The 25,944-nt window shown below is 38.6% G+C and overlaps 1 protein-coding gene across 6 annotated transcripts in view; it reads left to right on the top strand.

The window, feature by feature from the left end:
* Nucleotides 1-25,944, top strand: part of KYAT3 (kynurenine aminotransferase 3) — a 54,969-nt gene that overhangs the window by 22,141 nt on the left and 6,884 nt on the right. For all 6 annotated transcript variants that reach the window (XM_056123131.1, XM_056123135.1, XM_056123132.1 and 3 more), the window contains 10 exons: nt 1,211-1,269; nt 1,821-1,965; nt 4,087-4,236; nt 6,093-6,179; nt 7,165-7,290; nt 7,392-7,512; nt 10,746-10,822; nt 11,820-11,909; nt 14,692-14,878; nt 25,411-25,484. In XM_056123131.1, coding sequence (XP_055979106.1) covers nt 1,211-1,269; nt 1,821-1,965; nt 4,087-4,236; nt 6,093-6,179; nt 7,165-7,290; nt 7,392-7,512; nt 10,746-10,822; nt 11,820-11,909; nt 14,692-14,878; nt 25,411-25,484 — 1,116 coding nt within the window. The remainder of the gene's footprint in view (nt 1-1,210; nt 1,270-1,820; nt 1,966-4,086; nt 4,237-6,092; nt 6,180-7,164; nt 7,291-7,391; nt 7,513-10,745; nt 10,823-11,819; nt 11,910-14,691; nt 14,879-25,410; nt 25,485-25,944) is intronic.

Here is a 25,944-nt window from a genome sequence, read left to right on the forward strand (position 1 = left end):
CACCAAGAACCCCAGTATACCCCCCCTCCCACCCTCCAAATGCCTGTGAGGCAGATGATTTCCACTTAACTCTTCTCTACATTGATTACATTCATTATTTCAACAAAAGATGCACCATTATTGTTTAGAATTTCCCCCCAAACAATCAGAATTGCTGAAAAGGCATTGTGAAATATTTTGTTTTCTATAGCTGGTTATAAGAATCATATAATGTCACACGGCCACGATTTTGGATTTCTGCAAAGAGCCAGATAATTACGAGATTGGTTTCTGTGTGTCTGGTGTTATGGCCATCACTGTGCTGGAAAGCTGCTTGGGGGGGGTGGGGGGTTGTGTAACTCGTGACTTTGTATCATTATTGTTGTGTTTCCTGTATTTCCTGTCTTTAAGTTCACTTATTTTTTTCAAGTAGGATATTTTTTACTTTTGGGGGGTGATGACACCTGGCATTACTTGGCCAGCTGTGTGGGCTTCACTGGTCACCAATGGCAGTGCTGTGCTGTGTGGGCTAAGTGGCACTTAGCACCAGAGCCCAGGACTCTACCCTACAGTGTAGCATGGGGAGGGGTGTTCTTGCTGGGGTTCCAGCCCTTTGAACTTTCTCCTGTGAACGTCATGGATTTGGGTTTCAGTTGGGACCACTCCTAGTGGTGTTCAGGGGCTGTTTGCAGCTCAGAGCTGGGGACCAGGTGGCAAAGGGGATGGAACTTGGGCCTCCTGCAACCAAAGCATGTTTTCCAGCCTATGGAACTATCTCTGGATTGAAGATTCTTAAGAGAAAGCACACCTAGGGCAGTAAATGGGAAAATGGACTCCTTATCAGAATTTTCATTAGATTCTAGGATTTCTTTATGATATTGCTTCATCAAAGAGACAGTAGGGGAAAAGGAACAGTTACTTATGACTTCCTTACTTTTTAAATTTTTTTTTCTTTTTTTTTCCTTTATTTTATTTTATTTTTTTTAAAGTTGTAGATTTACAATTTTTTGTGCTTTGGTTTCAGTTATACAATGATCAGATACCCATCCCTCCACCAGTGCCCATTTTCCACCACCATAGATAATATCCCTCCCACCCCCATCCCCCCATCCCCCCTGTCTCTGTGGCAGGGCAATCCCCTGTGTTCTCTCTCTCCTTTTGGGTGTTGTGGTACTTTTTAAATTTTTGACTAAAGCAAATTAAAAACACTTTTAATGTTTATATTTTTCAGAACATGTCTTCAAAATTCAAAAATACAAAACGAATCGAAGGACTTGATGAAAATGTATGGTAAGTATCTTAGAATAAGCAATAATAATGTGGTGAGGCTTTTTCCTTTATTTTTTATATCTGTAGCTAGAATTATTGGCCTTATGGTCTATAAGTAAAACCACTTATTTTAGTTCCTCTATTAAATAGAAATGAAAGGAATTTGAGAATCCATACACTGATTTATTTATTTTTCAAAGCACCAATTCCCATGCTAGTTACTGGAAACAGGGGTAAAAGGAAAAATATGATTGATATCTCATCAGTAAATTTTTCTTATTGGCTCATTATTTATTTAAAAAAATGATGCTTTATTAAGAGCTTAGCAGTAGCTAGAATGATTGAGAAAATATATCTGTCGCTATAATAATGGTATTGTGAAATTTATATTTGTTAGAAGCATTAAGATTTTGTGCATTTAGCAATAATTATAGCAGGTTAAAAAAGTCATTTTATATAAGATAAATTTTTGTCACCCTTTTAAATCATCAAAGTCTTTTGTAGACAATGGGGGATAAAGATCTTGGTTTTTAATTAGAGTATTTCTTAATATAAGTCTCTTTTAATCTTAGGATTGAATTTACCAAGTTGGCTGCAGACCCCTCTGTTGTGAATTTAGGCCAAGGGCTTCCAGATATTTCCCCTCCTGTATATTTAAAGGAAGAATTATCAAAGATCGCAGCAATTGATTGCCAGAATCAGTATACACGTGGCTTTGTAAGTAGAGGAGGGGTGTGAACTTGTTTTTTTGTATTGCATTGTGGGAATGTACTTTCATCACTTACATGCAAGTGACTTTCTGGGACTAAATGTCCCAATGTGAGGGGAGGAACCCACCCTTGCCCTTATCTCCTAGGATAAGCCTGCCTTCCTCTCCTCCGCACAACTTTCTTGGCCCTTTCATATTGTTGGTGCAGGACAGAATCCTATGGTCAAAAAGAAGGGAGAATAATCTCGAGACTATTCTGTTAACACTGGTGCTACTTCAGCATTAGCCTTTTATTTAATACTCTGAGTTTCTAATAAATTATTTTCTTCCTCTCTACCTCATCCTACCCCTAATACTGCGACTAATGCCCAGGATATGCAGAGATTCCCTGGATTCCAAATAAATATATAAATAAATTTTTTAAAAATACAATACATTGCAAGGTTATAGGCCCATGTTGACTATATACAAATCAGTTGTATGGAGGCTGGAGCAATAATATAGTGTAGGGCATTTGCTTTGCACATAGCCAACCCAGGTTGGATCCGGGCATCCCATATGGTTTTCCAAACCCGCCAGAAGTAATTCCTAACCACAGAGTCAGAGTAAACCCTGAGCACCATCAGGTATGGCCCCAAAACAAACAAAAAATCAATTGTATGTCTATATACTTAAAATTCCTCATTGAAAAGTAAAATTTCCTAAACTAGCATAATAGCAGCCAAATCGACAAATACTTAAAAGAGATTGTTTCTGTTCTTGTTTTCATGTCAGGGATTAGCATATAGCCTCATACATTCAAGGCATACTTCGCCACTGAGCCACATTTCCAGATCTAGATTAAATATTCTTAGGATGTCAGTTCTCCCTAAATCCATCCATAGCAGAGTCTGGCAAACTCTGGCCTCTGGGCTATATTCTACCTATGCCCAATTTTGACAAATCCATCTTTGATGCACAAATTAAAAACCTTATTTTGAATTGAAGTGGAAAACTTGGAAACAACAAAAGGTTTTTCCCTCATAAAACCAAGGTTTAACAACCAGCCCCTTTCTTCTCCTGGAATGTGATCCCATATACTTATACTTAGGTGCTTTCCAAACAAAAAGCCAGGTAACCAGCATTTAGATACTCACTTGAAATAATAGAATATCACTGGAGGACAATTCCTTTCCACCCTCCACCATACCTCCCCCGACCCTCCCCCCCAAAAAAAGTAGATGGGCAGAAGAAAAAAATTTATATCAACATTAACACCAAATAAGACAGGATAAAAGGAAATAATAAAAAAGTAACATTAGAAAAGATGATGGAAGAGAGAGAATCATGGTGTCATAAAACTCCCTGCAGGTGTCAGACTTTGTGATTTTATACTCAATTCCCTCGTGAAAGTTGTTCTCCTACATAACTGCTGCTTGCCTACTGATCGATTTTAATCATATTCCACTTCCTCCTGATATTTGTTTTTCTTTGGGAAAGTTGTGTTTGGTCTCAACAGTCCATGGGCTACATAATACCTCCATCACCATGGAGGGAGAGTTCAGGGTATACACAGATGGCGCCTTATTTTACCGGGGAGAAAATCTAATTCTATTGTATGCTTTAATTGCTTTCAAAAATGGAGAAATTAAATATGATGTAGTTTCTGTCAAAAATGTATTGATATTGAAGTTGATTTCTTTTCAAAGCAAATATCTTAAAATTTTGTATTCTAAAATCAATGAAGAGAATGTATTCAGTCAATGCCACATCTTTATCACCATTCATGCAGAAACCTGCCTAACATAGAAAAAAAGGTTTAATTTATTTCCATTAAAAATATTTTCCCTTTGAGTAATTACAAAATAAAACCCATTTTGAGCCAAAGTGATGGAACAGCAGATAGGGCATTTGTCTTGCACACAGCTGATCTCAGTTTGATCCCCAGAACCACCTATGATCGAACCCACCAGGAATGATCCCTGAGTGTAGAACCAAAAGTAAGCCCTGAGCACTGCAGGTGTGGCCACCAAACCAAAGTAGGATAAAACACATTTTTAAAAATTCTTGCTTTCTAGAATCAGTAACCTCAAAGTTGATCCCATCATCAGATTCAGTGTTTTCTCTCTCTTTTTTTTTTTTTCAATTAGGGTCATCCATCACTTGTGAAAGCTCTTTCTTCCCTGTATGGAAGGTTTTATAAAAATCAAATCGATCCAAATAAAGAAATCCTTGTGACTGTAGGAGCATATGGATCTCTGTTTAGCACCATTCAAGGTTTAATTGATGTGGGAGATGAAGTAAGTATGTTCACATTACCATTTTAACTATGTTAATCATTATCATTTGCCCTGCCTCTGTATCTTTTATGTTCTTTTTAAAGTTGTTTTTGGGCTGGAGCGATAGCACAGTGGTTAGTGCATTTGCCTTGCACGCAGCCAACATGGCCAGCACAGATTCGATTCCCAGCATCCCATATGATCCCCAGAGCACCGCCAGGAGCAATTCCTGAGTGCATGATCCAGGAGTAACCCATGGGCATCACCGGGTGTGACCCAAAGAGCAAAAAAATAAATAACTAAATAAATAAAGTTGTTTTTAAGGGGCTGGAGTGATAGTATAGCAGGTAGGGTGTTTTCCTTGCATGCAGCCAACCCGGGTTTGATTCCAACATCCCATATGCTCCCCTAAGCACCGCCAGGAGTAATTCCTGAGTGCATGAGCCAGGAGTAAACCCTGTGTATCACCAGGTGTGACCCAAAAAGAAAAAACAAATGAAGTTGTTTTTAAGGTATAATGCATAAGCAGTAAAGTTCACAAATTTTAAATATAGCTCAGTAAGTTTTTGCCTGTGTTCACACACACAACACACACACACACACACACACACACACACACACACACACACACTCTGATTGTACATGGCTAACCTGGGTTCATTTCCCAGAACCCCATATGGTTCCCTGAGCATAGCATTAGTGATCCCAGCACAGATTCAGGAGTGATCGCTGAGTACCACGAGGTGTGGTTCCCCACAAAGGTAAATATAAATATATTAGTGACATATATACATATATATATACATATATATATATATATACATTGATAAATTATGGGGCTGGAGCAATAGCACAGCGGTAGGGCGTTTGCCTTACAAGTGGCCAACATGGCCAACCCGAGTTCGACTCCTCCACCCCTCTCGGAGAGCCCGGCAAGCTACCGAGAGTATCTCGCCCCCACGGCAGAGCCTGGCAAACTCCCCATGGCATATTCGATATGCCAAACACAGTAACAACAAGTCTCATGATGGAGATGTTACTGGGCCCGCTCGAGCAAATCGATGAACAACAGGAGGACTGTGACCGTGACCGGTAAATTATGTATACAGACTCTTAATATAAAAATGTAAAAAGTCAGTCATGCTAGACCTAATCTGGCAGATTACAAATGAAACTGGTGAGATTGACCCACTGACCTGCTGACCTGCTGACCCAGAAGCCTGGACAGGAGTTGTGAGACAGGATATAGGGTCAAAGAGTCAAGGACTATGCCTCAATGCTAGGCAAAAGACAGAATACAGCTGTAAATCCCCAGGAGGGGACTTGTGTACACTAGACTATAAGAGTGGCCCTCTTATCTCTTCTCCTTAGATCCACTTCAGGATTTCAGGATGCTTTTGAGAAATATCTCTACCCCCAAAATAATTCTTATGAATTCATAACCTCCAACTGTTTTTGCAGTTTTCTTTTCCTTATAGACTTGTTTCTGATCCTATCTGATATTTTATTTTCTAACAAATTTTGAAAAAACAAGATTCTCAATGTTTTTTGGCTGAAACATCCTTTTAAGACTGTGAAGAAAACTACGGCTTCTTCCCTTGTCCCCACAGTATTACCTATGCAAATCTATAATTGTAAAATTTGGCATACAATATTATAAGTCTCTACAGAAAACCTACCCACTTGTCTCCAGTTAAGTAAAACTTCTGGCCAAGTTCACTCACTTCTCCAAGGGGATGACAGCGCTGTGAAAGCAAGGTCTGCTATTTCCTCATGGCTGCCTCTCAGCCTGGTGTTCAGTGCTTCACACGTTCATGACTGCTCAGTATTGGCTAAATGAATTGGCGATTGATATGTGTTCTTGGTTTTTATTTCAGGTCATAATAATAGTGCCTTTCTATGACTGCTATGCGCCCATGGTGAGAATGGCTGGAGCCACACCTGTTTTTGTTCCCCTAAGATCTGTAAGTTTGCCAAAGTAAATCACATGCTTCAAGAAGTCTCAGAAATATGAGTATCTTTATTACTTTGAAATAATTTTTTGTTTTAATTTGAGTTTTTGTTGTTGCTAATAAAGTGCTACTTGCATGATATAATATAATATATATTTTAATATATCGATGAACAATGGAAGGGCAATGCTAAAAAATACTGCTTTTTTAATATATAATATATTTTAAAATTTAATATAATACAGTATTACTTTTTTCTCCTGAAAATTTTATCAAAATAAATAACAGTAAAGTTATCAGATTTTCTCTCATCTTAAAAGTTTCAGACATGGCAGGGCTGGAGCAATAGCACAGTGGATAGGGAGTTTGCCTTGCATGCGGCCAACCCAGGTTTGATTCCCAGCATCCCATATGGTCCCCCAAGTACCGCCAGGAGTAATTTCTGAGTGCAGAGCCAGGAATAACGTCTGTGTATTGCCGGGTGTGAGCCAAAAAGAAAAAAAAAGAAAAAAAAAGGTTTCAGATATGTTCTCCAGAGTTGCAGCTGATATCTTTCATAAATAAAGGCATTTCAGTAGTAGTTAATGTGGACAAAGTTTGGGGTCAGAAAGATAGTGCAGCAGATAGGGTACTTGCCTTATACACAGCCAATCCAGGTTAGACCCCCAGTACCCAATATGGTTCCCAGAACCTGCCAGAAGTACTTTGTCAGCACAGAGCAAGGAGTAAGCACTGAGCACTGCTGGGTATAACTCAAAAGCGAAAAATAATAAATAAATAACATATGTGGACAGAGTTTATTATTCCATTTAGCATGAAACTCGTATTTGCTATGGTTCTCCGGGCAGAACTAAATTTTAGTTGTTTGTTTTCTTTGTCAGTCAGATCATCAGTTACATTTGCCATGTCTGTGGGTTTTTTTTTCTTCATTATTTATTTGTAAAATAGAAAACAAGTATTAGTTGAGTTAAATCACAGCTTTGTTTTTCATACTTAGAAATCTGTTGCTGGGGAAAAACGATCTAGCTCTGACTGGAAAATAGATCCTAAAGAACTGGAAAGTAAATTTAATTCCAAAACCAAAGCTATTATACTTAATACTCCACACAACCCCATTGGCAAGGTGAGTGGGTCTTTGAACTCTTTATGCAATCTTCTGACCTATCATTTTCTTGCATGTTGAACAGTAATTGACTGCCCTTTTATTTCTTTTAATACATGTAGGTGTATACCAAAGAGGAACTCCAAGTAATTGCTGACCTTTGCATCAAATATGACACACTCTGCATCAGTGATGAGGTGTATGAATGGCTTGTGTATACTGGACATAAGCATTTAAAAATAGGTACCGATTATTACATGGAGTCACAAATCTAAATGTGTTTTGGCACATGTGAAGCAGCTGATGGGAAAGGGTCCCAGAACAGCTTTAAAATAGTCTTTGTAATGCTATCTGTGTGAGCACCTAAAAATGGCCTTTGAGTGAATGATAGCTGAGTACATTAATGGACTGATTAAAGGACAAATGATAGAAACTGAGGGGAAGAGATTTTGTCATACTATAAAGCTATGAAATTAGAGTTGTATTACTTTAGCTGTGTCCGTTGTTGTTGTTGTTTTTGTTGTTGTTGTTGTTTTGAGGGGTAGGTTTGAGGCTTGCAGCCATAGCCAGCAGTACTCAGGGCTTACCCCAGGCCCTGCACACAGGGATCACTCTTGTTATTGGTCAGGGGATCATAGGATGCTGGGGAATCGAATCCAGGTTGGCTGTTACAAGGTAAATGCCCTACCCTCGATACTATCACTCTGTCTCCTGTCCTTGGCTTTTTAGCCAAAATTCAGTTATTGCTTGATAAATAAGATACAAGAAGTAACTTTCTCTTGACCAAGACTGTCTCTGCTGAGCAAGTTACCAAAATACCAAGTCAATTGGAGAAAATAATAAGGAGCTTAGATGATTGTTGTATCATTCTTGTCTGATTTTTTTCATTTTTACTGCTGAGCTATTTGCAAATGCCAGAGTGTCGTCTTCTTCTTTTTATTTTTACCTCCTTTTTTTGCCACACCCAGTGGTCTTCAGGGCTTACTCCTCGTTCTGTGCTGAGAGATCACTTCAGGTGGCACATGGGGGACCACATGTGGTACTGGGAATCAACCCAGGTCAACTGTGTGCAAGGCAAGCATCCTATCTGCTGTTCTATTGCTCCTGCTGAACCAGAGTCTCTTCTGAGATCATCCAGATTCAAATCAATGATAGGATCACAAGTGGACTTTAGACTTTGGGTCTTTGCAAATTGCCTTTCCAGTGCCTGGAGGAAATTGCGTTTCCTGGGCCCTCCCTCCCAAATACACACAGTCCTCCATCACTCACCTCATTTTTTTTTTTATTGTTTTGATATACCCCCAGATGGGACTCAGTTTTCATGACCATGACATCTAGGATAGGCACAATACTCCTTCCAGTATTTCTTTTAAGCTTTTTCAGTTCAATTTAATTTTTCCTGCATAGCAACTACCAGGCTTTATATATTTTATCTCTAAGCTTTAATAAATAAGGATTTGGGAGCTGGAGTGATAGTATAGTGGGTAGGTTGCTTGTCTTGTATGCAGCCAACCCGGTTTTAATCCCTGGCACCCTGATGGTCCCCTGATCACCGCTAGGAGTGATCCCTGAGTGCCAAGTCAGAAGTATACCTTAAGCATTGCCAGGTGTTGTCTAAGAAACTATAAAACTATATGTGTGTGTGCATTACCTTTCTTTAGTGTGTGTATATGTGTGTGTGTGTGTACTAAATACTTCTGTTCTATTCTCTGCATGGCAAAGGCCTATATAGTTTCCAAGTCCTGAAACTTTACAAGCTGCAGAAAACTACTCTGAGCTTCTATCCTGAAATACTACTCCAATACTCTAATACTGCTGCTGTGAGAGTATGGATCTAAATTTACAGTTCTTGTTTTGCTTGTGTCCTACCCCCAGCTAGAATTAAGCTCTTTGGAAATAGAAGCTGCCTCTTTCTTGTCTGTTTCCTCTAGAGCTTGTTCAGTCCATCAGTCCATGTTGCCTGATAGTTGCTAGTAAATGTTTAATGAGTGAAAGAATGAATGACTTTATTACATATTATTAATCACAGAGCCTAGCTATAGCATAGCAGGTAGGGCATGTACTGGGAAGCTTTGATTCCTGGCACCATCTGGTCCCCAAGCGAGCTGAATACAGCCCTGGAGGCCCCAGCACCCCATGATGGCCCGAGTAATTCCTGCACCCCAGAGCCTGAGCAACATCATATCCACTAATAGAAAGATTATCTCTTGAAAACCCTTAACATTCATTTCTCATTACTCCTATAATCTGTATCATTGTAAATCCCTTATTAACACTTGTGGCACTTCATTTGATGACCTGCAAATGGACAAAAATCTGAGACATCCCATATGCATGCTTCCAGTTAAAGTCAAGCACTGCAATACAGCCTTCGTGTTTCACTTTATACTCTAAGCAGGTGTTCATTTCATTATGGTGTAGTTGTTTGAAAAGGTCCCAAAACACAGTGTCAGGCACTGTCTAATGTCTCAAAGTACATAAGAGCTATGGTGTACATTATGAAGAATATACATGCCATTCAGTCACAGATTCTAATGCTCTTGGCCATGGAATATTAGGGATTTATATCTAAAAGTTTCAAGGTTAGAAAAATTGTTTTAAAATTGATATGGTAATGGTTGCATAGCTCTGTGGATATACTTTTTTAAATCTTTGATTATATATCAGGGAATTTATAGCTTAGTGACATTATTGATGAAACATGCATACACGTATAAGCAAGAGCACACACATCGATTTCTGGGCCCTACCTGTTTTTTATTTTATAGGTCTGGATTGTAGACCAAGAATGTGCCTTTTTCACAAGTTGCCAAGTGAGGTTGACATTGCTGATACCGCAGTCACTTTTTATTGTTTTGGGGCCACGTTTTGTTGCTTTGTTGTTTTCTGGCAGTGCTCTGAACTGGCTCTTGGCTCTGTGCTCATGAGATCGAATGCGTTCCTGGGGATCAAACTCAGGTCGGACACATGCAAAGCAAGTACCCACTGTACTATCGCTCCAGCCCCAGCAGCAATCATATTTTAAGATCTGTTACTCTAGAAATCCTGTATAAGTAGACAAAGAAAAAGTGGTAGGCTAAGCAGTAGCCAAGAATACAACCAAAACCATGTCACAGAATGATAGTATCAAACATGTAGCCAAAACGAGCAGTGTGTACTGACTACCCTTGCTGATGAGACAGCTTTATTGACCCACTCAGAACTTGACCTGTTGACCCCTTTGCCACTCCCACCCCTGAAATAATTTTGCTACTTAAGATTAGTAAGGCTATATTTTACTTTGATGTGAAATTAATATCTTAAAGCATAGTCACGTTTTAAATTTGCTCTAATTCTAATTTAGTTATATTATCTTTCTTAAAACCTTTGAAATACCCATACTGATTACACCATAAAGCATTGATTTGTATTGAATTTGTGTGTTTTGTGTTTTTAGATTATGCTAAGTGTAGCTTGATATTTTTCCCCCTGTTCAGCCTCTCTTCCAGGTATGTGGGAGCGAACAATCACAATAGGAAGTGCTGGAAAGACTTTCACTGTTACTGGCTGGAAGGTCAGATGAATAAGAATTTTTTTGCTTAAAATAGGCATGTATCTTATTTTTTAGTAGAGTGTTTTAAATGCATATAGATTCAGTTTGTACAGGTCTTCATGCTTAGTGATCTTTTACTTCTTACTTAGCTTTTATGTTGTCCTTTATTCTTTTTACGATCTAATCATTCCCTTAAAAGAAAGAAAAGTAGGTAATTATCAGTTGACAAGTTGCCACTTACTGACAGCTTTGTCTTTGCCATACTCTTAGATTACTGCATTTTAATATTAGAGGAAAAAAATAATAGCAAACATTTTGGCACTTACTATGTACCAGGATTAAGTGCTTTACATTAAATGATTCATGTTCATAACCACATTATGAGGTGTTATAATTTATTATTCCCATTTTACTGACAATAAAACTAAAGTACAGATACATTAAGTGACTTGCCTGAGGTCATACTATATTAAAGTCAAACCAGGACAGAATATCTAGCGGCTAAATCCATACATCTAACCACTTTACTATGTATAAGATGGCATCAATTTATCCAACTGAAACTTGGTTATCCTCTAACCTTACCTGCCTAGAACTTGCTAAAGAAATGGGGAATACCAGAAAGAAAGTGTGCAGAACCAAATTGTGGAAAAGTTTCATAGGCCCTCTTTGAGTTACTTGTATCTGTGTGTAGTTTAAACAATATACCATTAAACAATGGTGGTTTAAACAAGCATCATTACTGACTTTTAAGCCTCCAGACTAGCAGAGGTAGCAAGAAGAAGAAAGAAAGTTCATTCAGATGCTGTGTATCTTCTGATGACAGAGTTTACTGATACCTGTTGGCAGCTTTTACACATTAAAAAGCTTTGAAATTGTACTAAACACTAAAATTAAATTACTTTCATAGTATAAACTAGATTACATTTTTTGATAATTTCATTAAGCTTAGCTACTTTTTCAAATTTGGTATATACAACTGATTGATTTATTTTAAATCTACTTTTTTCCTTTTCAGCTTGGATGGTCCATTGGTCCTCATCATCTGATAAAACATTTACAGACAGTTCAACAAAATACCATTTATACTTGTGCAACTCCTTTACAAGTTAGTGTTATTTCAAACAACGTTTGAAGTATGGTCTTTTGTGAAGGGATTATATTTATGCTTATATTTCAGTTGGTTTAATTCTTCTATTCATGTCCCTTCTTCAACTGTACCTTCTAATAAAATTTGTCCTTTCTAATATAATTTGGGTAGGGCATTTTCTCACAGGTAGGGTATTTGCCCTGCGCACTGCCGACCCAGGTTCAATTTCTCCATCCCTCTCAGAGAGCCCGGCAAGCTACTGAGAGTATCCTGCTTGCAAGGAAGAGCCTGGCTAGCTCCCTGTGGTGTATCCGATATGCCAAAAACAGTAACAACAAGTCTCACAATGGAGACGTTACTGGTGCCCACTTGAGCAAATCCATGACAAACGAGAGGATAGTGCTACAGTGAAATATAATTTGGGAGCAGACTCCTACTCATTCTTAATAGGAATTAACTGGAGTGGCTGGGTGTTAGTTTGGGGGTTTTTCCTGTGGATTGTAGTGCTCAGGAATCAGTCCTGGTGGTACTTTGGGGGCCATGGGATGTCAGGGATTGAACCCAGGCCAGCTGTGTGCAAGTCAAGTACACTACTTCCTGTACTATCTCTGCTAGCCCTAACTTACTATTTTTAATAGAGTAAGTCTTAACTTTGAGAACTCATACATTGCTGGGGCGGGGAGGTCCTGAATATTGCAAACTCTTATACCACCACTAAGCATAATCATAGATGTGAAGCTCTGTGAAACAGCCGTCCATCTTCTAGAATCTGGCCTATAGCTATTATATACATATGTATAAAGGCTCTTTTGTCCATGATCATTTATTATAGAAGATAGTTCTAATCTGTATCTGTAAATAAATGGTTAAATAAGTTAGAGTTTACCCAAACATTCAAATATGATCTCACTGTAGTAGCTTCTTCTTCTCTAATGTTGCCACAGAAAGTTGCTTTTAAAACATCAAACATTTTTATCTTACAGTTCTGCAGGTAAGCAGCTTTGCAGGGTACATACAAGGTATTGACATCACTACACACCTTCTGGAGATTCGCAGAGACTGGTTCCTTGTCCTTTCTAGAACCCAGGGACTATTCTTGACTTCATAGTAATTTCACTACAACTTCTGCTTCTGCTAACTCGTATCCTGAGATTCCAACTCCTGCCTCTCTCTTTCACTTATAAGGATCCATTGTGACTGCATTACACACAGATAATCCAAGACCATCTCTTTATCTCAAGATTCATAACTTAAACCACATTTCAGAGTTCCTGTTACCATTCAGGGTAACATTTACAAAGTAGGAGTTTTGAAACACGAACATCTTTCAGAGGTGATGGTCATTATTCTAACACAATGACGGCTTTAAAAGTAATACAGAAAGAGAATGACTTGCTTTATTGCAATAAGCACTTTTTTGAACTGGTTTAGAACTGATCCGTTCAGTGTCTCCCAGATATATCTATATTCATGTGTGCCTTGGTTCCATTTGTTAACCTGATCCTGCTGCCCTCTCATATCTGATCCTAAATAATATCGTTTCAACCCTCCCTACTTACTTTCCTTTTTCTTCTCATAGAAAAGCTATTCAAGATACATGCATATAATTCCTATGGCACTTCAGCCCCCTTCGTGGTATATGAATTATTAGAGCAGGGATTTTCATGCCTCTGTGGAATGACAAAATAGGTGTACTTTCATTTCCACTATATTCTCTAAGGTAATAAGGAAAAGCTGGGTAATTCATCATAACTCTGGTTATTTTTTAGACTCAGATTTAACAAGTCATTCTACAGTTTCCCTAATTAGAAAATAACTTAAGGAGACTGAAGCAATAAGATAGTGAGTAAGACAGTTGCCTAGCATGTTACTGATCTAGGTCAATCCCTGGCATCCCATATGCTTCACTGGGCACTACCAGAAGTGATTCCTGAATGCAGATCCAGGAGTAAGCCCTGAGCACTGTTGAGTGTGTTGAGAGAGAGAAAAGAAAGAGGAAGGAAGGAAGGAAGGAAGGAAGGAAGGAAGGAAGGAAAGGAGGGAGGGACGGAGGGAGGAAGAAAGCTCCAAAAAAGAAAAAAGGGGGAGGGTCTGGAGACATAGTACAGTATAGTGTTTGCCTTGCACAGGGCTGACCTGGGTTCTACCCCAACATCCCATATGGCACCCCCAGGTATTACCAGGAGTAATTCCTGAGTACAGAGCCAGGAGTAACCCATGATCATCTCTGGGTGTGCTCCAAAGCAAAAAAAGAGAGAAAGAAAGGCATATATAAAAGAAGAAAAGAAAGAGAGAAGGAGAAAGAAAGAAAGAAAGAAAGAAAGAAAGAAAGAAAGAAAGAAAGAAAAGAAAGAAAGAAAGAAAATAATGGATAAAATGAAAGAGTACTGGAGGAGAAGAAAAAAATTTTGTGCTTTCAAGTCATCTTTATATAAAACTTATTTCTCAATTTGGATTTCCATGGTCAATTCTCAGTTCACATTAGATCTAATCATTTGATATATCTGATTCTTCTGTTATTCTATAGTTTTGATTTTGATTATTTTGGATGCTCGTAGTACCAAATGGGAAATTAGGGATCAACTCTGAGTCTGTTGCATGCAAGGCAAGCATCCTAACTTCTGTACTGTCATTCTGGCTCCAGTTAATCCAAGTTTGATAAAGATGTATAGGAATTAACTAATTACTCAAAAAACCATTTTGCCATATTATTACCAAACTATCTTCATTGATTATACCAATAGACTTGACAGTAAATAAATTATGATTTTTTTTCTCCACTTTTGCATGTAACATACAGGAAGCCTTGGCTCAAGCCTTTTGGATTGACATCAAACGCATGAATGAACCAGAGTGTTACTTTAATTCTCTACCTAAAATGTTAGAAGTAAAAAGAGATCGGATGGTGCATTTACTTGAAAGTGTGGGCCTGACCCCCATAATTCCTGATGGAGGTTACTTCATCGTTGCTGATGTTTCTTCACTAGGTGTGTAAAGTTCTTATTATTTCAAATACAGGGAAGCTCACATGGGAAATTAAAGTAGAATAAAGAGAGACTATTATCAAAATATCTATAGAAAAGTTGATTTCACCATGTCAGTATTTTATTGTAATTTCCTTGATCTTGCATAGTTAGGGAGTCAGTGTTGTTCGGGGAGGGGTCTGTCAGACAGAATTATGATTCACACTTTGTTTGGCCATGTGAAAGAATATATGAACTCTGTATTCTTTAAAATGTCTTTTCTATTGAAGAAAAATAATATTTCTAAAATTGTTGATACCATTGGGGAAGGTTTACCATTTTAAAATATACTAAAGTGAGGAAGTGCCAAACACTCAAGTACCTGCATAAAAAATTTACATTTAGGGGCTGAAGCAATAGCATAGCAGGTAGGGTGTTTGCCTTGTACATGGCTGACCTGAGTTTGTTTCCCAGAATCCCATATCCCCCGAGCACTGCCAGGAGTGATTCCTGAGTGCAGAGCCAGGAGTTACCCCTGAGCATCATTGGGTGTGACCCAAAAAGCAAAAAGAAAAAAACTATAATGTTAATAATAGGAGGGTTTTTTTTTTTGGGTCACACCCAGCGATGCTCAGGGGTTATTCCTGGCTCTGCATTCAGGAATTATTCCTGGCAGTGCTTGGGGAACCATATGGGATGCCGGGAATTGAACCCAGGTCGGTCGCATGCAAGGCAAACACCCTACCTGCTGTGCTATTGCTCTGGCCCCAATAATAGGAGTTTTGAAAGCATAATTTATTCTGTCAAATTAGTCATTCTAAGTAGTTTTAAATGTTTGAAGCTTTGTTTCAGTAAAGTTTATGCCACAGAAGTTGAAAAGTCTTTATTTTCAAAAATAAAACTTGAAAATTTTGCTTTTATAGCAAAAAACAGTAGTTATTATTAAAAGAGAGAGTTTTGGAGTCCTATTGCAGAAAGCTATACTTATCCCCCCAAGTTCCATTCATAGGCCAAAGCCCTTAAGGTTATCAACACTCTGAAGTTTAGAAAAGACTAATCTGACTTTGGGTCCAAATGTACAGCTTCTTCATGAACAGTTTTCTCACTTACATTTTTGCTCTTAGAGTTGAAATCTACAAGATTTTCAGTACAAACTATTTTATTTAAAACAGATTGATTTATGCTTCATCTGCTTTTAAAAAGAATTTGAGTCCATCTATTTTCAATGAACGTGAAGGGAAATGTTTTTATTCTAGACCAAACCAGTATCACATAGGGGGAAGCACTATACTTGGAAGCAAAAACTTCCATCATCTCATTTTATAAAGTACCGTAATTGACTCTAATTGGAGTCCAGAATTCATGAGAGCAAAGGCAAATAGAAAACTCAGTTATATAACTCTTGGCTAACAGAAGACTTTTTTTTAGATAATAATCTTTTTAGATAAGAATAATTATTTGGGGGCCAGAGTGATAGTACAGAGGATAGGGTACTTGCCCTGCACCCAGCTGACCCAGATTCAATTCCCTGCACCCCATACGGTCCCCTGAGCTCCACCAGGCGTGATCTCTAAACAAAGAGCCATAAGTCAGCCCTGAGCACTGCCAGGTGTGATTCCAAAGGAAACAAACAAACAAAAAGAATGGTTCTTTTCTGGATCTTAACATTTCCTGAGAGTAAATTAAATTCTAAAAGGAATTTATCCTATTGTGACATCAAATGAGACAGTGATTCAGCTTTTGGTTGAATAGTTACATCAATTAGTTTCATTTTTAAAGAGTTTCTCAATTTGTCCTTAGCTGATATTTCCTGCTCCTGGTATTCAGTTAATTCCTAGATATGGAGCTGCTGTGGTTAGAAAGCCTTTCCTGATGATGGAAAGGAAAATATTTTTTCTTCATGGACCTCTTTCCCCTGGTCTGAAAGTAATAGTGTCTATATAAGCACTGTCCTATGTATGGACAGACAGATCTTTTAAAAAAAATCATTTTCTTTCATCTACTAAGAAAGTTTACTTTACCGGTTGCTAAAGACATAAACAGACCAAAAAAAATGTTTGGAACTTTTTATTTCTAAAAAGCTAAAATTGGGTCGGAATGATAGCGACAGCACAGCGGGTAGGGCATTTGCCTTGCGGCCAACCCAGGTTTGATTCCCAGCATCCCATATAGTCCCCTGAGCACCGCCAGGAGTAATTCCTGAGTGCAAAGCCAGGAGTAACCCCTGTGCATCGCCAGGTGTGACCAAAAATGCAAAAAAAAAAAAAAAAAGCTAAAATTGAAAGTAATCCATACCATTCATGAATATAGAAATTTCTTCCCTTTATAATTCATATCAATGAGTGCCTGCTTAATCTTCATTTATGATATACTACGCAGAGTGTAAAGAGCTTCATAAATAATTAGATCTTGGGGCCAGAGAAATAATGCAGCAGGCAGAATGATTGCCTTGCACATGGCTGACCCAGGTTCTATCCCCAGAACCCCATATGGGTCCCCAGGCACTGCCAAGAGTGATCCCTAAGTTCAGAGCCAGAAGTAAGCCCTGAGCACTGCTGGTATGGGCCAAAATCCATACAAACAAAAAGTTCTCACAAAACTACGTAGGAGACTGATGATATTATGTCCCTAATATTAGATAAGAAAGATGAAATAGAGAATTGAGGAATCTACTGAAGTTAATCAACAAATAAATAGCAAACTGGGCTCTGATCCTAGAGTCTCATACAACCTATCTTTTATCTTTTTTTCTACTGTGATCACCAACTTTCCACATCAGTAAGCTTCCTCCTATAAACATAAAAGGGAACATTTGATTTGAAAACAAAATGATGAATAAGGAGATTAATATAGTTATTCCAGTGAGATAATAAGGTCTAAAATGCAATAATCAGTGTTGGTTTTCATAAATTTCTTAAACACTAATGCTTTTATAATATGACTCAAATTCTTATCACCAATAAAGAACTATTTTATGTAGTTACTTTTTTGGATGTGTCTTAGGTATTCAAAAGAAATAGATCACCGCTTTCTTCTCACTAAAATTCTATTTACTCAGTCCTTTCTTAACCACATGGCAATAAATCCTCCTTTTCTTTAAACTTTATATCAATAAATTTGCCACTACCTGAATGGAACTGGTGGGCATCATGCTAAGTTAAGTCAGTCAAAAGGAGAGGGATACAGCGAGACTCTCATTCATAATAGAAAGAACAACACACAGTTTCACAGACAAACAACAGCTCAGGAACTTCATAGACTCAAAACCGTGGTTACAAGAACAACTAAATGGGCTACTTTAAGGCAAGAAAGGCCCCTCAAATACACCAAATTTCAACAGAACAATGGGACAAAATCCCATAACAATAATCTCTCTCAATGTCAATAGGCTAAACGTACCAATTAAAAGATATAGAGTGGCAGGATGGATTCGAAAATTGAACCCAACATTCTGCTGCCTGCAAGAAACACATCTCAATAGTCAAAGCAAACACAGACTCAGAGTCAAAGGCTGGAAAACAATCCTACAGGCAAACAGCTCCCAGAAAAAAGCTGGGGTAGCCATCCTAATATCAGACCACATCGATTTCAGAGTGAGGAAGGTCATAAGAGACAGTGAAGGCCATTTCTTATTGATCAAAGGATCTGTACAACAGGAAGAACTTACAATAATAAATGTATATGCACCTAATGAGAGACCAGCAAAGTACTTAAAACAACTACTCATAGATTTGGAAAAAGACATCAATAGCAACACAATACTAGTCGGAGACTTCAACACTGCTTTGTCACCTCTTGATAGATCAACCAGACTCAAGCTTAGCAAGGACATACTTCATCTGAAGGAAACAATGGAAGAAAGGGACTTAGTAGATATATACAGGAATCTTCATCCACAAAAAGCTGAATACACATTCCTCTCAAGCGTACATGGAACATTCTCCAAGATAGACCACATGCTGAGCCACAAAACATGCCTCCATAAAATTAAGAAGATAGAGATTGTATCAACAATCTTCTCAGACCATAATGCGCTGAAATTAGCAGTAAATCACACACAAAAACAGAAAACTAAATCAAACACCTGGAAATTAAACAGTGCTCTATTGAACAACGAGTGACTTAGACTGGAAATCAAAGAGGAAATCAAAAGATTCCTAGAAACGAATGAAAATGAGAACATGAGTTACCAAAACTTATGGGACACAGCAAAGGCTGTGCTAAGAGGAAAGTTTATAGCTCTACAAGCATTCCTCAGGAAGGAGGAGCGAGCACACATAAGTAACCTAACCTCACAGCTTAAGAGCTTGGAGAAGGACCAAAAAAAGGAGCACAACCCGAACAGGAGAAAGGAAATAATAAAACTCAGAGCAGAGATTAACGAGATGGAAACCCAAAAAACAATCCGAAAGATCAATGAAACCAAGAGCTGGTTCTTCGAGAAAATTAACAAGATTGATAAGCCTCTAGCAAAACTCACAAAGAAAGGGAGAGAGAAAACCCTAATAAACCGAATCAGAAATGAAAAGGGGGTCATTACAACAGAAACTACAGAAATTCAAAGGATCCTCAGGGAATACTTTGAGAAGCTTTATGCCACGGAACATCAAATCTTCGAGGAAATGGATAAATTCCTAGACTCCTACAGACTCCCAAGGCTGAACCAAGAAGACCTGGAATACCTGAACAGACCTATCACCATCAAGGAAATTGAAATAGTAATAAAAAGTCTCCCCAAGCACAAAAGTCCTGGCCCGGATGGATTCACTAGTGAATTCTTCCAAATCTTTAAAGAGGACTTACTCCCAATCCTCTTTAAGCTTTTCCACGAAATTGAAATATCAAAAACACTTCCGAACAGTTTCTGCGAAGCAAATATCACACTATTACCAAAAGTAGACAGAGATACCACAAAGAAAGAGAATTACAGACTGATATCCCTGATGAACACAGATGCAAAGATCCTCAACAAACTACTAGCAAATAGAATCCAACTACTCATCAAAAAGATCATACACCATGACCAAGTAGGATTTATCCCAGGGATGCAAGGATGGTTCAAAATTCGGAAATCAATCAACATAATCCATCATATCAACAAAAGAAAAGATAAAAAGCATATGATTATATCAATAGATGCAGAGAAAGCATTTGACAAGATCCAACACCCCTTTATGATGAAAACCCTAGCCAAAATGGGTATAGAGAGGACCTTCCTCAACATAATTAAAGTCATCTACCACAAGCCTACAGCAAGCATCATCCTCAATGGGGAAAAACTGAGAGCCTTCCCTCTAAGATCAGGGACGAGACAAGGATGCCCACTATCTCCACTGCTGTTCAATATAGTACTGGAAGTACTTGCAATAGCGATTAGGCAAGAAAAAGATATTAAGGACATTCAGGTAGGAAAGGAAGAAATCAAGCTCTCACTATTCGCACATGATATGATACTATACTTAGAGAACCCAATAACCTCCACAAAAAAACTCCTAGAAACAATAGACTCGTATAGTAAAGTTGCAGGCTATAAAATCAATACCCAAAAGTCCATGGCTTTCCTATATGCAAACAGTGAGAGAGAAGAAAGCAACATGAAAAAAAAATCCCGTTCACAATTGTGCCCCAGAAAATCAAGTACTTAGGAATCAGCTTAACTAAGGAAGTAAAGGACCTGTGCAAAGAAAACTACAAAACGCTACTTCAGGAAATAAAAGAGGACATGAGGAAATGGAAAGATATCCCCTGCTCATGGGTCGGGAGACTTAACATTGTCAAAATGGTAATACTACCGAAAGCATTGTATAAATTCAATGCAGTCCCTATAAGGATATCCATGACATTCTTCAAAGAAATGGAGCAAACACTCCTGAAATTTATATGGAACAATAAGCCCCCACGAATAGCTAAAGCAATTCTTGGGAAAAAGAAAATGGGAGGAATCAACCTCCCGAACTTCAAACTGTACTACAAAGCAGTCATAATTAAAACAGCATGGTACTGGAACAAAGGCAGAACTGCAGACCAATGGAACAGGGTTGAATACACTGACATCTCCCCTCAATCATATGATCATCTAATCTTTGATAAAGGTGCAAGTAATGTGAAGTGGCGTAAGGAAAGCCTCTTTAACAAATTGTGCTGGCATCACTGGACTGCTACATGCAAAAAAAATGGGCTCAGAACTCTGCCAAAAGTAAGATCAAAATGGATTAAAGACCTCAACATCAGACCAGAAACCATAAAGTACATTGAAGACAAAGTTGGCAAAACCCTCCATGACATTGAAGCTAATGGTATCTTCAAAGATGCCATGCCACTGGCCGAGCAAGTGAAAACAGAGATAGATAAATGGGACTATCTTAAACTAAGAAGCTTCTGCACCTCCAAAGAAACAGTGACCAAAATACAAAGACAGCCTACAGAATGGGAAAGGATATTCGCCGAATACACATCTGACAAGGGGTTGATATCCAGGGTATACAAAATACTGGTTAAACTCCACAAGAAGAAAACATCCAACCCCATCCAAAAATGGGGCAATGAAATGAACAGAAACTTTCTCAAAGAAGAAATCTGAATGGCAAAAAAGCACATGAGAAAATGCTCTACATCATTAAACATCAGGGAGATGCAGATCAAAACCACAATGATATACCATCTCACACCTCAGAGACTGGCCCACATTCAAAAGAACAAAAGCAACCGATGCTGGCATGGATGTGGCGAGAAAGGGACACTCCTTCACTGTTGGTGGGAATGTCGGCTGGTTCAGCCCTTCTGGAAAACAGTATGGACGATTCTCAAAAAATTAGAAATTGAGCTCCCATTTGACCCAGCAATACCACTCCTGGGAATATATCCCAGAGAGGCAAAAATGTATAGTCGAAGTGACCTCTGCACTTGTTTGTTCATTGCAGCACTCTTTACAATAGCCAGAAACTAGAAGAAACCTGAATGCCCAAGAACAGATGACTGGTTAAAGAAACTTTGGTACATCTACACAATGGAGTACTATGTAGCTGTTAGAAAAGATGAAGTCATGAAATTTACATACAAGTGGTACAACATGGAAAGTATCATGCTAAGCGAAATGAGTCAGAAAGAGAGGGATAGACATAGAAAGATTGCATTCATCTGGGGAATATAAAGTAACAAAATATGAAATTAATACCTAAGAATAGCTGAGATCAGCACCAGGAGGATTACTCCATAGCTTAGTGGCCAGTCGGGCATTCTAGAGGAAAGGGCAGCTCAGATAGAGAAGGGAACACCAAATACAAGGTGTTTGGAGGATCCTCCCAGGAGGGGAGATGCATGTCGAAAGTAGACTATGGACTGAACATGTTTGCCACTCAATGCCTCTTTTGCAGACCACAACACCCAAAAGGAGAGAGAGAACGCAGGGGATTGCCCTGCCACAGAGGCTGGGGGGATGGGGGTGGGGGGGATACTATCCATGGTGGTGGAAAATGGGCACTGGTGGAGGGATGGGTATCTGATCATTGTATAATCAAACCCAAGCACAAAAAATTGTAAATCTACAACTGTACCTCATGGTGTTTCACTAATAAAAAAAAATTTAAAAATTTAAAAAATATAAAATAAAAAAACATTATTCAAAAGTTGATTTATCCTGATACAGATAAAAAAAAGGAGAGGGATAGATACAGAATAATCTCTCTCATATGTGGGATATAAGAAAAATAATATGGGGGATAACAAATGATCAAAGGCTGCAGAACCTGAGAACTGGTTACAGAAATGAGCTTACCAGGATGGGTGGTGTAGTGTTGGGGGGTTGGGAAGGAACCCTCAGAAAAAGGTGGAGGATACTGTGTTGGAATATTGTGCGCATGAAAGCCTATCATTAAATCATAGTGCTTTTTTTTTTAAATCATAGTGCTTTAAATTTTTTAAAAAGAACAAACAAGCAGTGCAGCCAGTGTCAAGTATAGTTAGCTATCCCCTTCTGCTTTTCTAGTCCTATAGATTATTGATTGGCCTTCCTTGACATTACCCTTGTACCTTGAATGCACTGCTATTGTGTACTGATTATGGAGTTCTCACATGATTTGCACTGAAACAATTACCCTTTTAACTTGTCACTTTTGTAGAATTAAACCTTGAATTAAACATATACATACATGTATTTAATTTGAAATGTAATTTAATTTCCTCATCTGTTATGACAGTTGTAACTGCCTCTTAGAATTATAGAACACAAAAATAAGACTTAATATGAGTAACAATAGTAAGCTTTCAATGAATGGTAGGATATTATTAGCATCGTTTTATGGAAATAATTTATTTTTATAATACAGAAGATGGGCGGAAATTAAGTAAAAATATATTGAAAAAAAAAGCAGATGAGGGCCAGAGAGTTGGTATAGGGGTTAAGGCATTTGTCTTTCATGCAGCTGACACTGGTTCAGCACCCAGTACCACATATAGTTCTCCGAGTACCTCCAGGAGAAGCCCCAGAGAAGCCCCAGAGCATACTGGATGTGTCCTAAAAGCCCTCAGGCTACCCCCTAAACCCCCCCAAAAAAAGTTTTTTCAATGTCAGCATTTTTAATTTGAAGGCACCCAATGATTTTGAATAGTGGGGGACCAGAGAAATAGTTCAACAATCTAGAGTCTGAGCTTCACAATAAGGAGGCCCTTGTCCCCTCCCTGGTAATACTTAGTCCCCTGAACACTTCTAGGAGTGACCCTAAGCACCAAGCTGGGAGTAGCACTTGAGCACTACTGTTCTGTATGTGGTGCTCATACAGAGTTATGCTGTAGCTCTCCAAGTACCTCCAGGAGTAAGCCTAGGGTGTCACCAAAATATAACAATAATAATAATTTAAAAATAATTGAATCTAGTAAACATCAGTTTTAACTGTTTGGGCACTCAGAAAGACCTTAGAGTACAAGTCAGTAAAATTGAAAACATCTGAAATATAAATTCCCAAAATTGAACACCACAAAAATATCATGTATAGACCTTAAACAAGATTGTAGCAAGAGATGAAATGAGGAATACATAATGAAGTTTTTCCCCCAAGTTAAAATATTTTGTTGTCGGTTTTTGGTTTGTTTTGGTTCTGGCTTTTGGGCCACACCTGGTGGTGCTCAGGGGTTAACCCCCGGAGCTCAAGGGTCACTCCTGACAGTATTTCGGGGCCATTGCCATCCAATGGAAGTGAACAAGGCCTCCAACTCATTAGGCTATCTTTCTAGCCAATAAAATGTTTTTTACTTTTATTTATTTTTTTCAAAGCTTTTCATGATTGGATTTCAGTCATATAATATTCCAACACCCATCCCTCCACCAATGTACATGTCCCAGCACCAGTGTTCCCAGATTCCCTCCCATCACCTCCCACCCACTGCCTGCCTCTATGGCAGGCACTTTTCTTCTCTCTCTCTCTCTCTCTCTCTCTCTCTCTCTCTCTCTCTCTCTCTCTCTCTCTCTTTCTCTCTCTCTCTCTCACACACACACACACACTCTCTCTCCCCCCTCTCTTTCTCTCCCCATCTCTTTCCCTCTCCCCCTCTCCCTCTCTCTCTACCCCCTCTCTCTCCTCTCTTTTTCTCTCTCCCTCCTCTTTCTCCCTCTCTCCCTCTCTCTCTCCTCCTCTCTCCTCTTTTTCTCTCTCCCTCCTCCTCCCTCTACCCTTTTCCCTCTCTCTCTCCTCCCCCCCACTCACTCTCTCTCTCTCTCTCTCTCTCTCTCTCTCTCTCTCTCTCTCTTCTCTCTCTCACCCCCCACTCACGCCTTTTGGGCATTGTGGTGTGCAGTATTAATACTGAAAGGTTATCAAAAATGTCCCTTTACCTACTTTTAACCCTCCAATCTTGTCCAGTGTGATCATTCCTAGCTATTACTGTCATACTGGTCTCTTCTCTATCTTACCTACCCTCAGCCCCACCACACTTGTGGTTAATTCCAACCGTTGACCGGTCCTCCTAATCCCTGTAAAAAAAAATTTTTTTAACATAATATATCAAGAAAGAAGTAAAGACTATTGGAAGAATCTACAAAGACATCCTTCCTTTATCAATAATGAATGCCACTGATTTGTTCAAACAATGCCTTTCATTATTCACATGGGAAACTCCAACCCAGGAGTCAGGGAAATGACTGGCAGCAGCATCAAAACTTGACTCACCGGAACTCACAGTTTTATGATCAGTGACTCTTTGGAGGCATAGTTGCTACTGATAACTACTCTATACATTGAGATGATTGTTTTCTTGCTAGGGAACATGGAGACTCAGATTATTTCTAGATGGAAATGTAGCACCCCTTTCTTCTTCTCCTTTCCTACTCTCTTGCGGCGCTGAGCTGAGTGCACAATCATGATCAACCAGATCCTTCTGTGAGTACTGTCTTAAGCACCAGTAAAGCTTATGTCAGTTCCTTACTTCCAACCTCTCCCTACAACATGAGATCTCAGCAGATTCTGTAAATATCTTCTGAGAAAATTTTGAATCTTTCTAGACTTAAGTGAAATCCATCTTGCCCTATATTTGTAATAAGTCATCTAAATTTCATTGTTCTTTAGATGCAGACGTCTCTGACATGAAGAGCAGTGAGCCTTATGACTATAAGTTTGTGAAGTGGATGATTAAAAATAAGGTACTATTTATTTGTCTTTTGCAATACTATATTATGTTTTACATATTTAATATGGCTGGAGCAATAGCACAGCAGTAGGGCGTTTGCCTTGCGTGCAGCCAGCCCGGCCGAGCTGGGTTCGATTCCTCCGCCCCTCTTGGAGAGCCCGGCAAGCTACCAAGAGTATTTTGCCCGCACGACAAAACCTAGCAAGTTGCCCGTGACGTATTCAATATGCCAAACACAGTAACAACAAGTCTCAAAAATGGAGACGTTACTGGACCCACTCGAGCAAATCGATGAACAACAGGAGGACAGACAGACAGATATATAACATAGGAAATAAGCCTGCTGACACGCCTTGAACTATGTTTGCTGTAGTTTTATTATATTCTGGTGGTGGATACTTGATATTTTTCTTTTAGAAATTATGAATATCTATAAGTATCTATTGGTTTTTAATATTTATTGTCCTAAAATT

This window comes from Sorex fumeus, unplaced genomic scaffold (genome assembly GCF_029834395.1).
Source record: "Sorex fumeus unplaced genomic scaffold, SorFum_2.1 ptg000047l, whole genome shotgun sequence".
Taxonomy (NCBI): Eukaryota; Metazoa; Chordata; class Mammalia; order Eulipotyphla; family Soricidae; genus Sorex; species Sorex fumeus.